Here is a 20,097-nt window from a genome sequence, read left to right as displayed (position 1 = left end):
CAGCCAAGGCTTTGCTCAAAGAATTCTTTCCCAGATATGGCTTGCCGAGGATGGTATGGAGTGATAATGGAAGTGAATTTGTGGGTCAGATTATGAAGAAAGTATGTGCGGTTCTGGGTATCAAACATAAATTTCACGCTGCGAATCACCCCCAGTCAGCAGGCCTGGTCGAGTGCTATAACGGCACTCTGAAGCTGAAGTTGGCCAAGGTGCAAGCGAGCTCTGGTCTTACATGGCCCGATGCCATACCATTGGCACTTTTGTCCACGAGAACGACAGTACATTCTCGCGTGGGACTTAGCCCATACGAGATTGTTTTTGGACGTCCAGCGAATGTCTGGGGTGTGCCGAGGCCTAAGAAGTACAGTGATATTGAGTACCCTATGTTGGTTGACTACTTACATGATTTGACTGCTAAATTGAGTGTTCTTCACCAACAGGTCCATGACACTGTGCCTTCAGTTTCTGTAGACGCAGGCCACACGATTCAACCTGGCGACTGGATTCTAACCAGGAATTTCCAGAGGTCAAAGAACTTGGAACCAAGATGGACCGGTCCATACCAAGTCATGTTATCAACTCGGACTGCTATTAAGGTGTTCGGCAAGAAAAATTTGGTACATGGTACCCATTGCAAGAAGATTCCTTTGCCCTTACCGTATGATAAGTGGGTCCGGGAAGGTGTTGCCGATTCCGAGAGTGAAAGGGTTCCGAGATTTGTACCCTTTAGCGATGCACATCTGGAATGAACTCAGTCAGAACGTGCGGATGATGAAGTCTTGCAAGAAGCTGTGCCGCCGTGTTTGAGACTTGATACAACGCACCCAGAGACACTCTTTCAGGATCAAACTGTGCCTGGTAAAGAACGCTACAACTTAAGGTCTAAAAAGGACAAATAAAATCTGAATTTTTTTGTGAATTACACTCTTTCAGACGAGACTATTTTTCTTTTTCTTTTTCGAACCACCATCCGGGTTCAGCTGCAGGGTCGCGGTATAAGACTTAAGGGGTGGCCCGCGTATTGACGAAAGGTTTGCGGTTCTAGGGACATCTAGGACGCCTGGACGCACACTTGAGTGAAGAAGGAAAATTGCCGCGAGCAGCACGTTCGAGGATGGAGTCTGTTGTAACTGAAAGAGATGTTTAGAGAATAGATCTTAAGACAAGATTTTGTACATTTATACATAGCAAATGCTTTATAATATTGTGCTTTTTGATGTTTTTAAGTATCACGTTAGCTTGTGTAGGTTGGACTGCCTATGCTACACAACAGATATCTGCACCACCTCCCAACCTATGCTTTCTTTCACAACTGTTTCTTTGCGCCAGTTTTATACGTTGCCTGAACATGAACAGACAAGGAGATCAGAATTTGTCAACAACTCGTTCATACAGTTGTTGCATTAGCATCAGTTAGTAGTAAACACCACTAATTGTTGGGTTTGTGGTCTTATGCCTCATACGACAGATAAAGGTATGCCATATTTGGTTTTGCCTTTTTCTTTTAATGGGTCTGTGTGGGCTTTTCAGACAATGTTTATCTATGCAAATGAGGTACGCCCCTTACGTTCCCTTAAAGATAACTCGAGCAATAGTGCCTTGATAAGGGGAATAGTAGCTATGATCCGAGATATTGATGCATATAATGCTATCCCTAAGGATGAGGTGCAGGCTTACATTGGTTAGAACGTGACTGGATATAGTACCAGCTTGACAGAGAAGGAGAGATGAAAAAGGTCTCCCCCTATTTGGATTGTACCCCACCGAGGCCATTTTTGTTTACAAGGTAATGGTCGGAATCCGAAAGCTCAGCTAGGTAAGAGTGTGTGTGCTCAAACCTATATCTATTCATCTCGGACTTCTCTACCGTTTGTGCCAGCTAAAGGCACATATTTTGTTTGTCAGGACAGAGCCTACACATGGTTGCCACCTGATTTTTCAGGAACGTGTTATGTGGCGTTTCTACTTCCCCCTACATAAACTACTGCTTCAGACTATCATAGAACAAGATATGGTAGAGGTGTCTTCAATCAGGAAGATACTGCAGCACGCGAAGTAGGAGATTTCTTCAAGGGCTTCCTGCCCTTTTGGGGTCCTATGATCAATAGTAGGCATATTCAACAGCTTGTCCGCGTTGTTGAAGCTACTATTAATGAGACAGCAGGTGCTCTTAGTGATGTGACAGCTGAGCTTCAAGCTGACCACCTTATGACTTTGCAGAACCGTATGGTATTATACATCATACTTGCAGATCGAGGAGGAGTATGTAAATTGATTGGATCCAGTTGCTGTGTTTACATGCCAGATAATGCCCCTACAGTGTACCAAACCATCTCTAAATTGTATAAAATCTCTGAGTCTATCCATGTAAACGAAGGAGACTGGTCATTGACGGGATGGTTTTGGGGACTGCTGTCCAAATGGGGATGGAAGACTCTGACATTCCTTGGTATGGTTTTAACCATCCTTTTCTCTTGTTGTCTTTGCATTCAGTGTGGTCCCGCCATTTGTAGTCTTTGTGCTACTATGTGTGTTCGGAGACCTGTCCCGAGAGAAGTAGAGAATAATAAGATGATGCTACAGCAACATCTTGATGACCTAATGAATATCGATATAGACCTAGATGCAGATTAACATGAATCTTAGGTTATTGCCTACGTAATTGCAAAAGGAGGGTCTGAGGTTTTGTAATTCTCGAGTCTGACTCCATTTTGTTCTGTGCCACCATTTTGTGTTGCCCTCACGTAGGCCTGTGAAGGTAGCCTGGCGAACAAAGTGGCCTGGCCTTCTTAGTTCATGTATACATTAACTTGGTTTCTTTTTGTCTCTGAAATGAACTGTAAGAAACTGACCTCTTCACCTGAAACTGACCTCGCAAAGCCAATTTCCGTGATCGATCTGTGTCTGAGATTGACAATCAATGTTCAGGACATCGTTAACTTTTAGTTTCCTTGCACATGCCTTATCTTGTTCAGCATCTGTTACTGTTTCTTTTTTATGTTTCTTCATTACATGGGCTATGCTTTCTATTATAGGTTTGTCCGGCTTGCGGTGATTGAATTTGGGACATTCCTAATAATTAACTTTTGGGTTGGGATACTGTAAATTGAGTTTTTGTTATGTGATACTTTGTTTGAAAATTAACCTTATTGGCTAGAATTTTGTGCAGTGGGTGTACATTTATAATGTGAATATTGGGTATAAAAGGAGACGTCTCGCCTTAATAAAATGAGCAGTCTCCTGAGAATTTACACCGTGATGTATTTCTAGGATCACTGTTACTAGCTGCAGCTAATAAACGTGGTCTCTAATGCCATCCAGAAGAATTCCGTGTCTCTGTATACCAAGACAGGTGAACTCGAAGATCTTAGGCGTGCCCCTGACGCCGCTGGGTTAAACCCCGGTTCTTCAGAGCCCGGGCGTGTCTCAACCATCAATCCGGCCCGCACATGCAGCAATGTCCTGCTATCCTCTGCCAGGGCCTAGGCACCCTCAAAGATGCCTCTGTCATCCACTGGCACTCCTCCTCCACACCTGTAGGGCCCTGGGCTCCCACTGTTGCGGGCCCCAGTGACAGTGCTCCCTCAACATTAGCTGCTGTATTATTCAGGCGTCCCACCCTGAAGAACTCGCCGCCGTCATGTCGTCTGTTCTCACGGCCCAATTCAGCCCACTGACAGCGTGCTGTCCTCCCCACACAGCCCTCTCAGCTTTCAGGCATGGTCCTCGGGTCACCGAGATGTATCGGGCCCTGGTCTCCTCTCCAGCAGACCTCCACTGCCAATGCCAGCTGCCCCTTCGGTACACAAGGGCCGATTCTCACACCAGCGCCACACCGCTTGTCATCTCACCGCAGTCCGCCTGGTCTCATCCATTGGATTTTCTGAACCACAAATGACTCACCAGCAGCCACAGAGAGTCTCTGCACTGTAGTTAATAGGTGTAAGGGGATACAGAAGGTAGTTAGTCCCCAGGATGAAGGAGGATTATGATGATGCCAACGGGAGCCGTCTTGCATAGCCACGCCCTACCAAATATCATATTAGTTTGCAGTGGTATCGACAAGAGTGACAAAGCGGCTACCATGTCAAAGATTATTTTAGCGATCTAAACTTGGTTGGACGCCATTAACAAGAGTACTACAAACTATCATTATAAACCCTATATATCCATAATATTACTTCTTAATGTCTGGCACCGGCTTCTTCCAAAATGTGTTAAGTGCAACTAGAGCCACCAGATGGTTTTCTATGTCACAGTAGCAGTCGCTGCTCGTAATACTCATGGGTGGGGGGGGGGGCGGGGCACATAAGGGTTTATGCGGGGGTTACCACCGGGCGGTGGGGTTATAATAAATATAAAACTTACCTGACTGGGTCCCTAGCTGCCTTTGCTCCTGGGCCGGGTCCTGCCTTTTCCTGCCCCTCAACAGAAACAGGAACAGACATGCTCCCTCCCCTCCTGTAAGCCAATCACAACGCTGCAAGGGCAGCGTTGTGATTGGTGCGGAGTCGCGGACAGCGCCCAGCAGGCACCTGTAGGGAGGCCATTTTCTCTATGTAGGCTGCATGCAGCCTATATAGAGAAAATGTAGAGTGCGCATAACTGCTTTGATCGGCCCCAGGTAGTCAAAGTGGTGCAAGCCACTCCTCCCCGACCTGCCACCCGCCGCGTCCCCAACCAGGCATACCCTCCCGCCCGCCCCCAACCAGACATACCCTCCCGCCCGCCCCCAACCAGGCATACCCCTGTCTTCTGTTTTCTCGCAGCACGAGAAGCAGAAGCATAAAATGGTATTTGAAAAATACCATTTTATGTTTGTGCTTCTAGCACTTCGAAAAAACAGTGGGGTGCCGCCCCTCCGCCCTAATGGAGGAACCACCCCTGCACAGTAGTTATTGCAGAAGGCACTGCACCTTGCCGCCCCCTCCCCTACACCTGACCCCAAGTCCCTCGTTGTGAACCGGAACAAACCATCATGGTCCTTATGCACCCTGCTTCTGAATCCTGTGTTATTCGCTAGTACTCATCTGGCTATGTACTTCATAGATCGCTCAAATGGTTTCACTTTTACCAATCTTATAAAAGGAAGGATTCAGTGTCCTCCTGGATACCTGGCCTCACTTTGGGTTACCAAGGCGATGGACCTACAAAGGCGAGATGTTACAGTACTGCATGTCTGTGCCACCACAAACGACTGGCATATCCAGAACCATCATTTTATTGAACTTTGGGGCACTTTTAAGGACATTCTGGTTGCTATATCACCTTCTCCTTATTTCCAAAACTGCATTAAACCACTTAATTGGCTTAACAGCTCCTTGTAAATAAGGCTCCTTTCACTCTTCACTAAGGGGCAGATGTATCAAAATACCTATTTGCGATTTTCTAATAGCGATTTTTTGAGAATCGCTATTTGAGAATAGCAAAATGGTATGTATGTTAAAATTTGCTATTTTTTAGTGATTTCTTAAAATTCCTTAATTGCGATTAGTAAATTGCTAATCGCAATTAAGGAATAATTTCCCATTCATTTCTATGGGCCAGGAGGCCTATAGGAAGGAATGGGAAGTTATTCTCAATTTGCGATTCGCAATTTGCTAATCGCAAATTGAGAATAATTTCAAGGGTGCTAGGGTGTCTTAAGGACACCCTGCTGCGCCCCCTGAAATTTACATGTGTGCGCATATGGCGCACATACATGCCCTAAGGGCATGTATGAGCGCCACATGGCTCCTTTACAAATGTCAAAAAGTGCATTTGTAAAAGAATCTGCAAATTAACACCAACAACAAGTTGGTGGTAATTTTTGATTTCTTAGTGTAAATTCGCAAAACCTGAATGCTTCATACATAGCATTTAAGGAATCGCAATTTGTGATTCCTTAAATGCTGACCAATTTTAAGGAATCGCACATTTTGCGATTCCTTAAGTTTGCGATGCGATTTCAATGATACATCGCAATTTCCGATTTTTTTGTCGCAAACGCTGCTATTTTGCGATTCCTTAAGTTTGCGATGCGATTTCAATGATACATCGCAATTTCCGATTTTTTTGTCGCAAACGCTGCTATTTTGCGATTCGCAGCGTTTGCGACAAAAAAAAAGACGTTTGATACATCTGCCCCAAAGTATCCTTACATGTCTGGGGCAGTGCCAAAAACGAAGGCCAGGGAATACCTGGTCTTAGACTGGCGATACTAGGAGAAATTATTAATTTCTACTAATTGTTTGCTCTTGCTATCTCTGCATTCTGCAGCACACATAGAAAGAAGATAGAAAAAGCAAATTCCCTTTCACATAAACAATTGCCCCTGCAGTGTAGGCACCCTCGCAACATGATGAATGGGTGCGGGCGCTGGCGCTAACAGCTTTATTAGCGCCAGTGCTAGGGGAAACACAGGGGTGTGCCATATTTTTGTAAATATGGCGCATCTCTGCGTTTTAAAAATGTCAGAGCACAGCGTTACCAATTTTGGCGTAACACCACACACTGACATTTTGTTGTAGATATCCCCTTTTGTATTGCTGGAAGTGCTCTAAAATGGTGATAAATGGAGAATGTCAAAATTTCCTGGGTGGTTCATCAGCTTTAGGTTCTAGATGCAAAGATGGACTGAGGAAAGAGGAAGGCACATACCTGTGTGTACACCAGTGGGATACTGATCCAGTCATAATGGAACAACATGCTGCATTTCGCCCGATACTTATTCAGTTCCTGCCAGGTCAGAAAAAGAATGGATGAGAAGTTGAGGAAGTGCCATCAAATTGTGTGTCATCCTGCAAAATTATTCGATACAAAGATCATTAATGATACTCTAATGCCCTTTAGTGTTTCTTAACCTTTAGTTCAAAAATGAGTTTATTGAAGAAACAGAAAGTATAAATATACAATGATACAATAAGCAATATAAAACCATATCAATGAACAATTAAACATTGAATAAAACTTGTTAAGAAAAAATGCCAAATATACATGACTGCAGTGGAATGCCGGTACAAATACAAAGAAATAGTAGTATAATTCTTAAAATACTGTAATCTTTATAAAGTAAACAAAGTTGACATAAACGGATGCAAAAGGGTATGTTGCTAAACTTGAGGAATGTCACGGAGGTTGGGTAACTTCTTGCTGGATGGGAGTTTGGGAGAAACGTGTTTTGTGATAGGTGACCATAAATTTAGGCATTTTGTAACTAAATGAATAGGATAAACAAAAGCTCTGTCTAGTCTATGATTATAGCATACAGCATACCACCAGGTGAACGTCTGTGAACCCCCACAGAATCATTATTGGAATCCAGGGACCCTCACTGATTCATTATTGGAATCTGGGAACCCCATTGAGTCATTAGTTGAATCTGGGAACCCCTTCCTAAGTAATTTTGAGGATTTGAATCACAAAACAATGCACACAAAAATAGAAACAAGCTTGCATCAAGCAAATATAACATAACCCACAATTTGTATTTTATTGGAAGGTTGGAGCTATTCTAAATTCAATAGAGGCCACTCATCGTCCATACTATATTCTTTTTGTTGCTCTTGTTCTGCTCCCACCAATCAAACCGTGGATACCTACTTCATTTTTACCCTCCAATTTCAAATTCCTTCACATTTACAGAATGTGTTAAATGCTTTAACTGTACATCTTGCTTATGCATATACACTTTGTTAACCTGTTAATATTATTTAAAGTTCTAAGCAGTTGTGGACCCCCTGATTAGCCCTAGCAGACCTCCAACGGTACCCAGACCACTGGGGAAGAACCACTGACCTAGCTCATCCCAGTATGTCCACTTGACTGTACTCCACATCGAACAACTACCACTACCTGCCTCCTTCCATGAGGAAAAGAGCAAGGTAACCTAAACACTTGAATTTTATTGGAAAATTACTGTCATTATATAATAAGTAAGGGCCATATATATCATTCCAAATTGCGATCGCAAATGCCGACATTCGCAGAATGTCGGCGTTTGCGATCGGAATTTGGCTCAGTGGTATGTATGAAAGAAAAAGTAAGGAATCGCAAAATTCCCACAGTGCAACACGTCCTGTCCTCTCTGAGTTAGATGCTTTATCTGAAGTTTATTTCAGATATGCTACATGTAATAATGTGAAGACTTGTTCACAAGCAAGTCATTTTTCTAGGGGAACAAAGAAATTTCAAGTTACTTCGGCGTATATTTAATACGATTTTACATCGTCTTTGCATCACAAGAGTGATGCACATTGGGCAAAATCTTTATTACTGATTTACTTTCCAGCGCTAAACTTGTTTAGCACTGGAATTAATTTGAAAGTGACGCAAAGCAGCGCTTAGCGCTGCTTTGCATTACTTAGCGCCAAGGGGGCGTACCATGGGTGGTGCATGGGCGTTGCCATGCAGCCACCTACGGTTTCTGACGCTAAGTCCAATTTACTAAGTAACGTAGAAAGGGTTTAGTGTCAGAAAATTGCGCCCATTTGAAGTAGGCGCAACAAAGGAGAATTGCTTTTATTTCTCCTTCCTTTACCAACTGTGCTGTACTTTATAGCACACATACAAAGAGGAAAAAGGGTTAACGTGTGCCAAAGAATAGTACTTTGTACTGGAAGGGTTCACTATGGTGCAAAGGTGTCTCAGTGGCGCACAGCAGCACATTTCTGCGCCAAGGAGAGGGGTAGGAGAGTGCCATACTTCAGTAAATAAGTGACACAGTGTTTGTGGCTGCTGTGTGAGAATCAGCCCACATTTGTGGATTGCACATTTTCGCGAAACACTGCTTCAGTATTAGGATAAGAAGGGGGGTGGGATTTCTAAAAGACACATGTTGTCTTAAGTTCACTGAGGTAAAAAAAAAGGCAATGTTGCCAGGACTCTTTGTGCACGCATTAGTTCACACTGGTGACCCACACCTGAATATAAGTGAGGCCACTTCGGCTCAGGCCATCAGCTCAATCTGCATTCATTAATGGGCCGACCTAGCGAGAGACTGGGAATGACACCTCCGCCCCCTTGGTATAGGGAGGTAATAGACGCTAATCTGGTCCCGGTAAGGCTGCTCAGGCCCCCCACTGGGCCGCTGGTGCCATCTGAACTGCACAGAAACAGTCCAAGTTGACCTCCACTCTTCCTAGAAAAGAGGCCCACAGTTGTAACTCAGATACCGGCCCATTGCCCAAGTGCCCACCCTACCAATCTGACAATGTCACCCTCCAAGAAGAAAGCTTGACCTCTCACCCTCACTGACCACTGAGGGTCTTCTCATCCACATGTTGGTAAACTGTCTGGGAATGTCTTGATGGGCAAATGTAAGTACTATGGGGTTTGGTATTTTGCAATATGAGATTATTTTAGCAGGGGCGGCTCTAGGCTCATGGCGGCCCAGGGCAGGGAGCATAGGTAGGGGGCCCCGTAAGAGGGGGTCTGTGCGGGGCGGAGCGCGGAGGCCAGTGAAGAGGGGGGGGGGGTCAGGGTGTTTGGAAGTGGAACAGAGCCAGAGGCTGCCAAATCCCTGCCAGGGGCCGCCACACAAATATGTATCCATCCTCAGAGGATTATTATATTAAGGATATATATTGGCGTGGCGGCCCCTGGGGTTTGGCCGCCCTGTGCAGGTGCACAGCTTGCACATGCCTAAGGCCGACCCTGATTTTAGCTGAAGTGCTCAGAATGATGACTAACTGGGGATATTGAACTCTGTACACCGATTTCCATGGTTTTCTCTCATGTGGTGCACTTTGCCGTGGACAAATTCTTCTAGGTTTCCCGGTCCAGTAAACTTTCATGTTTTTAAGATGGTCATCACCCAGACCTTTTGAGACATCAAACGTCCTTTAAAATTACCTTTGACTTTAGCAGTTAGAATGGTTTTGTGATCCTTACCAGTGTAACAAAATTTGGTGCAACTAAAAGACACACATTTTTCATTGAATGCTGCCTGGATGTTGTAGGACAGGTAATTGGTCAGTTGTGGTGTCACCTGAATGGTATCTTTTAGTGAGTCCACCTGTGCATGCCTACTTACGTCAATCAGAAGGCGGAGGGCGACGTCGTCCCTGACTTTGCCATCCCTCCTGGCCTGGGCCGCCAGGTTGGTGAACCACACGCAAGGGATCCAGTACTTGTTGAAATCTGAGTGAAGGCTGTCAAACTTCTTGAGTTCATCCCGCGTCATGAATCCTGTAATGGACAAGTCAAGGTTACGCCATTGTATCACTGGGTCTGGCCTTGCACTCCCTCAACGCTGGTGATTCTCTGCAGACGTCATTGTGATATTTGGAAGTCACACAGATCTCAGGTAGGAGTGATCTACCTCCAATAAGAGACATGAAGAAGCAATGGGGCATATTTTTGCTAGAATGGCGAAGCATGGCATTAAGCAAAAATTGCTACCACAACGCTTCGTCATTCTGAAAATGCAGGGATGGGCCGTATTCACAAGAATGCGGTGCACCCCTGCGTTTCCCCTAGCGCTGACGCTGAACCTAGCTGCCTAGCGCCAACACAGGCATTCTTGCACCATAGTGCAAGGGTGCCTGCGTTGATGGATTGATTGTTTAGGTGCAGGAAGGTGTGCCTTCCTGCACATAAATAATCACAAATGGCGATTTGTAACTTCTATTTGTGCTACATTGTACAGCACACATAAAAGTTGCAAATCGTCATTTTTTTAATGAATGTTTATGTGCAGGAAGGACACCTTGCTTCACATAAACATTCATGGTGTTTTGCTGTTTCTATGTGTGCTACACAATGCAGCACTCATAGAAACAGCAAAAACGAGGAGAAATTAATCATTTCTCCTCATTTCATCATGTTAAGACCAGTTTTCTCTGGTCTTAATTTTGGCGCTACATCCTATTTACGCCATCCTTGTAAATAGGGGCAAAAATGAATAGTTGTTGCGGTGGAACGCCCACTGCAACACCCTTTTCCCACCCCTTTCAGGCTAAGGGTAGCATGTAAGGGGGCCTTATTTACAAGGCTGCTTTAAGCCATGTTAATAACATGGCTTAACGCAGCCTTGTAAATAAGGAAAAACACCTATTGCCACAGGAATGTCGTATAAATTGATGTTCCTGTGGAGATAGGGGCTTGTAAATATGCCCCAAAGTCATTTTTTTCTGCTGCAATTATATATAAGCGCAAACTCAACCCGAAAGTATCAGAGCGATTTACATGAGGACCGTTTAGAAAATAGGCCAGCAAGGGATTTGTTTGTGAAACTATTTTTTAGCGAGAATGAAAGGAACTGTACTAAGTCAAGTTACCACACTTTGTCAAATTAGTGACTAAAATATTTTTAGAAAAAACATCAATAATGTTACCACACTAACATATTGAAACAATCGAAAAGAATGAAAGAACCAGGTATTGTTGTATCAAAAGATTATTATTTTCTTTATAGCAAAAAAAGTGCATAGGGTACAAAACAATGCAAGTGCGATAAGAAAGGAATGTGTTTTAGATATTCCTGTACTATATCACAAAATGGGTCTAAGCTGCTTACCTACTACAAACACAATGATTCCAACACAATAATTGAAAATCAAAAGTGGTTACAACATAACAAGCAGGATTTAGAAGATGAAGATGGTTGACCCTGAAACAAACTGTGACACAATAATATTGTGTTATAACCTGGTTAAATATTACAAAAAGACAAAGACTTATTTAAAAATGACCTGTCAACCATCTTCATATGCTCTAAAATTCAAGTCCTGATGATGGTCTTATGAAATCATCCACAAAAGACTGAAACGTCGACCGCTGCGTCTAAATCCTGCTTGTTATGTTGTAACCACTTTTGATTTTCAATTATTGTGTTGGAATCATTGTGTTTGTAGTAGGTAAGCAGCTTAGACCCATTTTGTGATATAGTACAGGAATATCTAAAACACATTCCTTTCTTATCGCACTTGCATTGTTTTGTACCCTATGCACTTTTTTTGCTATAAAGAAAATAATAATCTTTTGATACAACAATACCTGGTTCTTTCATTCTTTTCGATTGTTTCAATATGTTAGTGTGGTAACATTATTGATGTTTTTTCTAAAAATATTTTAGTCACTAATTTGACAAAGTGTGGTAACTTGACTTAGTACAGTTCCTTTCATTCTCGCTAAAAAATAGTTTCACAAACAAATCCCTTGCTGGCCTATTTTCTAAACATTTCTATTGCCCAAGCCCGCAAGGGTTTATTGGGTTGCTCACCTTACCTAAATCTTACATGAGGACCAGTTGCATTACATTCCCTTTTTTGGCACAGGGAGATAAAGTGATTTGCCCAGAATCACAGGATGCTTGTGCCTCCGCCAGACTCCATCCTAGGGGCCTATTACCAAGATCAAGCGATAATCATCGCTTAACACGGTTAGCGGCAATATGATTATCGCCGAGCTCCGCCGATTTTTATCGCAGATAAACCTTGCTATTATCTCCTAAGCCAGTGGTTCCCAAACTTTTGACTCCTGAGGACCCCCATTGAGTCACCACTGGAAGCAGGGGACCCCCAAGTAATTTCTAGGAGTTAAATTTCAAACATTAAAACAGTAATTGGAAAACAATACACACGTGTGCACACAAAACAAATATTCAAAGTACTAAGGATTTTGGGGCCAGATGTACGACCATTTCTTTTAGCGCCTCGCAATTGGCGACACATTGCGAGTGGCAAATTACGAGTCGCTAAATGAAATGTACAACAGTGTGTTTAACACTGTTTGGGATTCCCAATGGGGTCGCAAATTGCGAGGTTCATTAATATTAATGAGCCTCTTGCAATTTGCGAGCCCGTTAGGAATGCCAGCCCTCACAGCGATGGTGGCCTGCTGGGCTCTGCAGGCCACCATGTCTCGGACTGCTTTTAAATAAAGCAGTTTAAAAAAAAAAAAATGCAGCCCGTTTACCATGCATTTAAAAAAAAAAAAAATGAAATGTTTTCGTTTAATTTTCTAAGGGCAGGCAGAGGTCCCTGAGACCACTGCCTGCCCTTAAAAAAATAATGCATTTGCAAAGGGGAAGGGGTCCCCTTCCCATTTGCGAATGCATTACCATCTACTTGAAGTAGTTGGTAATTGTGACTGTTTTGCGACCGCAAAACATTTGTACATGGTTTTGAGACTCGCTATTTGGAAGGGAATGCCCCTTCCAAATAGCAAGTTGCAAAATCTATTTGGAGAGTCGCAAACAAATTGTGACTTGTGAAATAGGCTATATACATGGCCCAATAGGTTTTTGCATGCGCAAACGGGTTCGCGAACCCGTTCACGCATATGAAAACAGATCGTAAATCTGGCCCTTAGTATTTTATATTGAAATAAGGCCCCTCTGTTACATGCATTTCATTTGTTTTATAGCATCTCTCATACCATTGTAGGATGTCCAAGCACTTTACATCACAAACATATAGAGACAGTGAATCATACATGTAAATCAGTGTGTATATAAAATGTTTAAAGAGTGCTTGGTCTGGAAAAGCACAAACTCAGGATTCAGAACATAACACAGTGGCTAGTATTGACTTTAACATAAAAAATGTATTTCCACCCAAATATATCTTTTTAGTAGCATCAGGACAATGAATAACTGGGACAAAATATAAGTTACTAACTGGTACCATGCAGTTTGCAAGCAGCTCTTTGATGACAGTTTATAGGTCCCTCTGCTAGATTACGATTGTTGCTTATGAAGTGCACAGTAACAAAAGAAACTCTGTGACAAAAGCAGTAACCACGAACCTAGGCACATAAAATACTGCTTTTTAAGATGCATGTTACACGTTCTTTGCAGTAGGCACATTAACCCTCTGTGCTACATTAGTTAAATCAAAGCTGCCACTGAAAAAAACTCTCCTTGCTCTCCAGCAGGTACATTAATCAATGGCATTCTCCTGACACTTTTATTGTTGCTGGAAAGCTGCTAAATATACAAGAAACGTTTCAGTGCTTTTAAAACTGTTGCCTACGGACCCCCTGGGAATGTGTCACGGACCCCTGGGGGTCCGCGGACCACAGTTTGGGAAACACTGTCCTAAGCGATAAAAATCGGCCGAAATGCATGAATATCGCTGAAAAGTCAGCGATATTCATGCATTACCGAGCTAATGCTCTTAGCCATGTTATCCACCTATCATTGAATAACATGGCTAAGAACTGCTCTGGGCAGGCGTTAGCTTTTGGAGATAGCGATGTTAGCAACTGTTTACAGTCGCTAACATATTGGCATGCCCACTTTGCATGTCATTAGCGATAAATATCGCTGACATGCAAAGCGGGCCCCAAGATGATCGCTATCTCCTACTAGCTGTTGCTAACTGGTGTTAGCGACAGCTAGGTAATAGGGCGATAAAATTATCGCCACTTTAGCGGAAAAATTCCCGCTAAAGCAGCGATAAGGCCCTTGGTAATATGCCCCATAGTTCCCCAGCTTCAAAGTCGGCCTCTCTAGTCTTTATGACACACAAAACGCTCCCACTAAATGGGAACCAGATAAAATGCTCCTTAAGTAAATACACAGAATATTAGACCGAAATAAACTTCAAAACAAGGCCGAAATGATTAATTAAAAAATCCAAATGAAGCAAAAGTAAGTTACACTAAAGTGAAAGCTTGATGTGACTGTGATGTGTGGGACCGTATACGGCAATGAAGGATGGGACCTTATATGGCACTACCGACTAGAGCCTTGTGCGACCAAAATGGCTTCGGAGTAGAACTTTATTTGATGCAGAGAGGCCAAGGGGGATCGGGGCCATATTATCAAGAAAGGGAGATACATTATCGAAGCTTTTATCAGCAGGAAACTGCCGCTAAAGCGGCGATAATGGGCTTGATAATATGCCCTTGTGAATTCCCATAGAAGCCCAGGTTAACACCAGAACCTGGGCTTCTATGGGAATTCACAAGGGCATATTATCAAGTCCATTATCGCCGCTTTAACTGCAGTTTCCTGCCGATACAAGCGGCGATAATGTATTGCCCTCTCTTGATAATATGGCCCTTGATTCTCCTATTCCGGTGAGTATTCTCATACCTAAATCTGTCATTGCAAATTTACGTCCCTGGATCTGCTGGCCAGAAGGCTAGTACAGCCAGGGGCTGGGAACTGGACTACTTTACTGGGAACGCTTTGACTTAGTTCCGGGCATCCACCAGCGACTGACCAATGAGGGGCTATGGACATGTGCTAGGAAATGACCTGCTTCCACCACGTGGTCCATCGTGGGGAACCTCTTGAGCACGCGAGTGCTGACGGAGCGCAGGATTAGCACGGAGGACAGGTTTGCGTAGCGGATCAGGGTGCGGCGGAGGATGCGGCCTCTCTCGTCTCCGCCATGCACGTTGCTAGAGATGACGCACATTAGCTGGTCTGGCAGCGGGATGTTGGTGTACTGGCCCCACCAGCGGTTCACGATCAGCGTCACATAAAAACCTGCAGAAGAAAACAATGTGGATGGTTATAGTGCCTTCAAGGTCAAAGCAGCGTCTCAGTAGAAGCAGGCACTTCTGGGACATTGGAAACAAGTTCTTGTGGTAAACCATACTGATATACGTATACTGTGGACATATTTCCTAACCTTGAGATCCTGCATACATTGAATTTCCATCACATTTTTCCTCCCAGAGCCCTGCCATGAGTAGTAGTTGTAAACTAAGGGGCATATTTAGGAAGCTTTCACGTAGCGCAGCATGCCAACTTGCTATGCTACGTGACAGGTAAAGGGCTGGAATGCATGGGGCCTCATTTATGAGGCTGTGAGTCACTTTTACGTCGCCGGTGCGTCACTTTTTGTGACGCGCCAGTGGCGTAAAAATTGCGCCTTGTTACGCCATATTTACAAAGTGACACACCTAGGTAGATGCGTCACTTCAGAAACCCCTGCGTCACATTATACCTGCGCCAAGTATAATGTATGCAGGGGGGGCGTATTGACGCAAGGAAGGGTCGTATCAGATTTCACTGCGTCACTTTTAGGACGCCGTTGCGTCAAAATCTTGCGCCTGCCTCACAGCAGGCGTAAGACTGACGCAGGCCCTTTCACATGGGGCTTGCCCCATGTGAAAGGACGCATTGCTGGAGTTGCGTCACTTTTGTGACACACTCCAGCAATGCGTCACTTTTGCGCAATACAGATACGTCATAAATACTGACTCCTTGCGACATGATGCGTCATACATTCAGTATGACGCATCAGGAATGTCGCAAGGAGTGCGCACTGAGAAGTGACGCATCGCTGCTTTCACGCAGCGATGCGTCATTTCTCATAAATGAGGCCTATGGTATCCATACTAATATAATAAAGAGAGAGCCCAAACCTTTGAGGCGGGTAATCTCAGGAATCACAGCACCAATCACAATACCCAATACAGCGTTGGAAAGGGCAGTTGCAGCAGAAGGACATAGGCTATGCAGACGCCCACCATATACATTTAAAAGGTAAAAGAATCGTGCCAGCAAAGTAGTCCCTTGTGGGCGTGTCTGCGTTGGGCTGTGGGCGTGACAAACCCTGGGGGCGTGTGGTACGTTCCGCCCTTCATGCCATGTCTCATATCGTGTGCTAATCCCACCCTGCTCCCTTTAAATACCCCTGCACCCCATAATCATAACCCACCCTTACTCCTTAAAATACCCCAATACCCTTAAACACTAACCCATCTTAACCCTATAAATATACCCTGTACCCCCAAACCCAAACCTAGCCCTGAACCCTAAAAATACCACTGTACCCCAAAACCCAAACCTACCCCTGAACCCTAAAATACCCCTGTACCCCAAAAACCCAAACCTAGCCCTGAAACCTTAAAATACCCCTGTACCCCAAAACCCAAACCTACCCCTGAACCCTAAAAATACCCCTGTACCCCAAAACCCCAACCTAGCCCTGAACCCTAAAAATAACCCTGTACCCCAAAACCCAAACCTACCCCTGAACCCTAAAATACCCAGGTACCCCAAAACCCAAACCTAGCCCCTCAACCCTAAAAATACCCCTATACCCCAAAACCCAAACCTAGCCCTGAACCCTTAAAATACCCCTGTATCCCAAAACCCAAACCTACCCCTGAACCCTAAAAATATCCCTATACCCCAAAACCCAAACCTAGCCCTTAACCCTAAAAATACCCCTGTACCCCAAAACCCATACCTATCCCTAAACCCTAAATCTACCCCTGTACCCCATAACCCAAAACTATATCTGAACCCCTAAAATACCCAAACACCCCAAAACATATACCTCAGTACCCCAAAACATATACCCCTATACCCATACTTACCTTCTCCAAACATTTTAAAAAACATGCTTTTACCATTCATGCATTTACAACGAATTTCGTTGTAAATGTATGCGTGGTAAAAACATATAAAATGTAATGCCATGCGTTATAATGGCATTGCTGGGTCATGGTACTTTCGTAATGAAAGCATGCGGAGTGATGGCCTGCGGAAAGAAAGTTGCAGAATAATGGGTGTTTACCCTACCCCGGTAAGTACATTGATGGCACGGCGGCCCACATCTCCAGCAACATACTCATATTTTTTCACCACCGATTTGAAAAATGCACAGGTCTCTTTCATTGATGGCCAGCACCGACATACACTTTTAGACACACCTCCAGCCACAAGTTCTAGAATTGCGAACTTTAGAGCTGGGGAGCTACGTTCGAATCTCGGCATCAGATCAACATCCTGTGATTCCAGGCAAATTGCTTTGTCCCCCCGTGCCTACCACAAATGAATGTGTTCTTCTGTAATGTAAATTGTGCTCATGCCATGTTGTCGAGTTCGCGCTATATAATATTGCAAGGAAAAATAAAATAGGGAAACTCGAGTTCACACACTACTGAATGCGCACTATTAAGTGCATCAGCAGTGCACTGTGAATCGGAGCGTTTCACAGGCCTGTCACAGATAAGAAATGCTATCAAAACGAAATCCTACAAAACAATATACTACTGGCCGGCAGCAATTCATACCCGTACAACGTCGGGACGGGCTGCTAGTTTAACATAATACAACTCATTCCTGTCTTTCCCTTGTACTGGCGCCCTTTTGGTTGGCTAGCCCAATGCAGGCAACATTGTGCTGCCGTGCAAGGGTGCTTGTTTGTAGGCAGGATTGGTTTTGTGCAAGAAGGAACATCTTCCTGCAAAAAAAAACCAATCCCCTAAGGGTTTACAGCTTTCCAAATGTGCTGCAAAATGCTGCACACGTAGAACGAGGAAAAACCGAGGAGAAATTAACATATTTCTCTTTGTTACGCCTCCCCTTGGGAAGCATAGCATTTTGACACACTCCCAGGTATATTAGTATTGGTAAATCTGGGAATGTGTCAAAATCCATGGGTGGATGCGAGAGAACACCATGCTCCACCCATGGAACGTCTCCCTCTGCAGGGTAACGCAACGCAGTGATTTGTGCATTATTCAGAATTTGTCAATTCATGCAGGGCCCCGCAAGGTGGCCTGTTGTGTTTCTTAAAAAATCTGACTTAGGGTTTGCATCACCCTTGTGCGAAACCTTCATAAATATGCCCCAAAGGGTTTTAACCGTAACCAGGATACAAAGGGTTAAATCTATGCATTGGAATAAGACCACACTGATTTGACCATTAGCTGAGATGTTTTCATCTGTCAAGTCATGGGAACATGAATTCTGTGAGACAATAACTTGGGTTTTCTTATCAGTTATTGAACTAGTCTAATAACATTTGATCTTTGAACTGTGGTAATAAATCTGTCTGTGCCTGTTTATTTATACACTTGTTCCAAATACCTGTTTTATCAGCCCACCTTTATCTTCACTGGCAGTCATAAACATCATTAAATGACAATAATCCATCTACTTAAAACCAACATTCCATTAGGTTGATATTTCCAATTGCTGATAACCCTGTGTTTGTCCTACTAGACCTCCTTGTTTTATCTGAGAAACCCAATGAGATCTAGCAAGGTTTGTGACAGTCAGGGGAGGGCGGGAATGAGGAGAGTTTCATTTAATAAGAAATAAAAAACTTACCTGGCCGCCGGCTGGGTCCCGCGTTTTCTCGGCGCCTGCTCCTGCTCTTCTGCCTCCGGCAGGAACAGGAAGCAGACAGCCAGGCTCCCACCCCTAAGTCAATCACAACGCTGCAAGCAGTGTTGTGATTGGTCGGGACGCTGCCCAGCCAGGGGCTAATGGCCCAGCCATGTTCTCCATGTAGGCTGCATTTCAGCCTACATGGAGAAAGGCAGAGTGCTCATGACTGTTGGGGGCGACCAATCCAGTCATGCGCACTCAATAATAACAATAATAAACAAATGTATAAAGCGCATGGCTACACTGACTAGTGTGTCCCCGCGCTGCGGTACAAAGCGGAACATTTTCCAGACAGGGCAAAGAAAGCAGAGAACGGTTCGACAGAAGGGCTTACAGAGGGGAAAAGCCACGTTTTCAACTCCTTTCGGAAGATAGTCTCCGAAGCCTCCAAGCGGAGCCCCGGGGGGAGTTTATTCCAATGCTTGGCTGCTAAAAAACGCAAGTAGCGACCACCCATCCTTGCTCTCCTGATAGAAGGAATGCTACTCTGCCCCGTCCCGGTTGATCTCAATTGACGGGTTCGGAAATAAGGGGTTAGTAAATCGTGCAGGTAGGTGGGCCCCTTTCTTTGTAGGATACGATGGCTGACACATAGAGCCTTAAACAGAATTCGCTCCCTTACCAGAAGCCAGTGAAGGGAGGCCAAGGCCTTGTTAGAAGGGTCTCTCCTGGGTAACATCAGAACGAGACCCGCTGCTGCATTCTGGATGCATTGGAGTCTCTGTATATATTTGGTATTAGCTCCCAGGTAGAGTGCATTACCATAGTCCAAGCGTGATGTCACCAGCTCGTGAACCATAGTTTTCCTTGCTTTAATTGGCAGCGCATCTATAGTCTTCCGGAGTCCCCGCAAAACTCCAGAACATGTTCCTGTCACTCGCCTAGTGTGGTTCTCAAAAGAGAGCTTGGCGTCCAAGCACATCCCTAGATTCCTAACCTGCTCAAAGGGGAGGGGGTTGGTCCCAGTGTCTGAGGCCACCATGCCGATGACCAAACCGAGGGCGCTTTACCTATCACTAGCACTTCAGTTT

The 20,097-nt window shown here is 44.3% G+C and overlaps 1 protein-coding gene across 3 annotated transcripts in view; it reads right to left on the bottom strand.

Moving 5' to 3' along the window:
• BEST4 (bestrophin 4) overlaps positions 1 to 20,097 on the bottom strand; it is a 136,992-nt gene that overhangs the window by 35,712 nt on the left and 81,183 nt on the right. For 2 of the 3 annotated variants that reach the window (XM_086936124.1, XM_086936126.1), the window contains exons 4-6: positions 15,188 to 15,421; positions 10,013 to 10,167; positions 6,640 to 6,717 (exon numbers count right to left, since the gene is read on the bottom strand). In XM_086936124.1, the coding sequence (XP_086792250.1) occupies positions 6,640 to 6,717; positions 10,013 to 10,167; positions 15,188 to 15,421 (467 nt within the window). The remainder of the gene's footprint in view (positions 1 to 6,639; positions 6,718 to 10,012; positions 10,168 to 15,187; positions 15,422 to 20,097) is intronic. The other variant, XM_086936129.1, reaches the window with a different exon arrangement.

Source organism: Lissotriton vulgaris, chromosome 1_1 (genome assembly GCF_964263255.1).
Source record: "Lissotriton vulgaris chromosome 1_1, aLisVul1.2, whole genome shotgun sequence".
Lineage (NCBI taxonomy): Eukaryota > Metazoa > Chordata > Amphibia > Caudata > Salamandridae > Lissotriton > Lissotriton vulgaris.
This window is presented reverse-complemented; position numbering and strand designations above follow the sequence as displayed.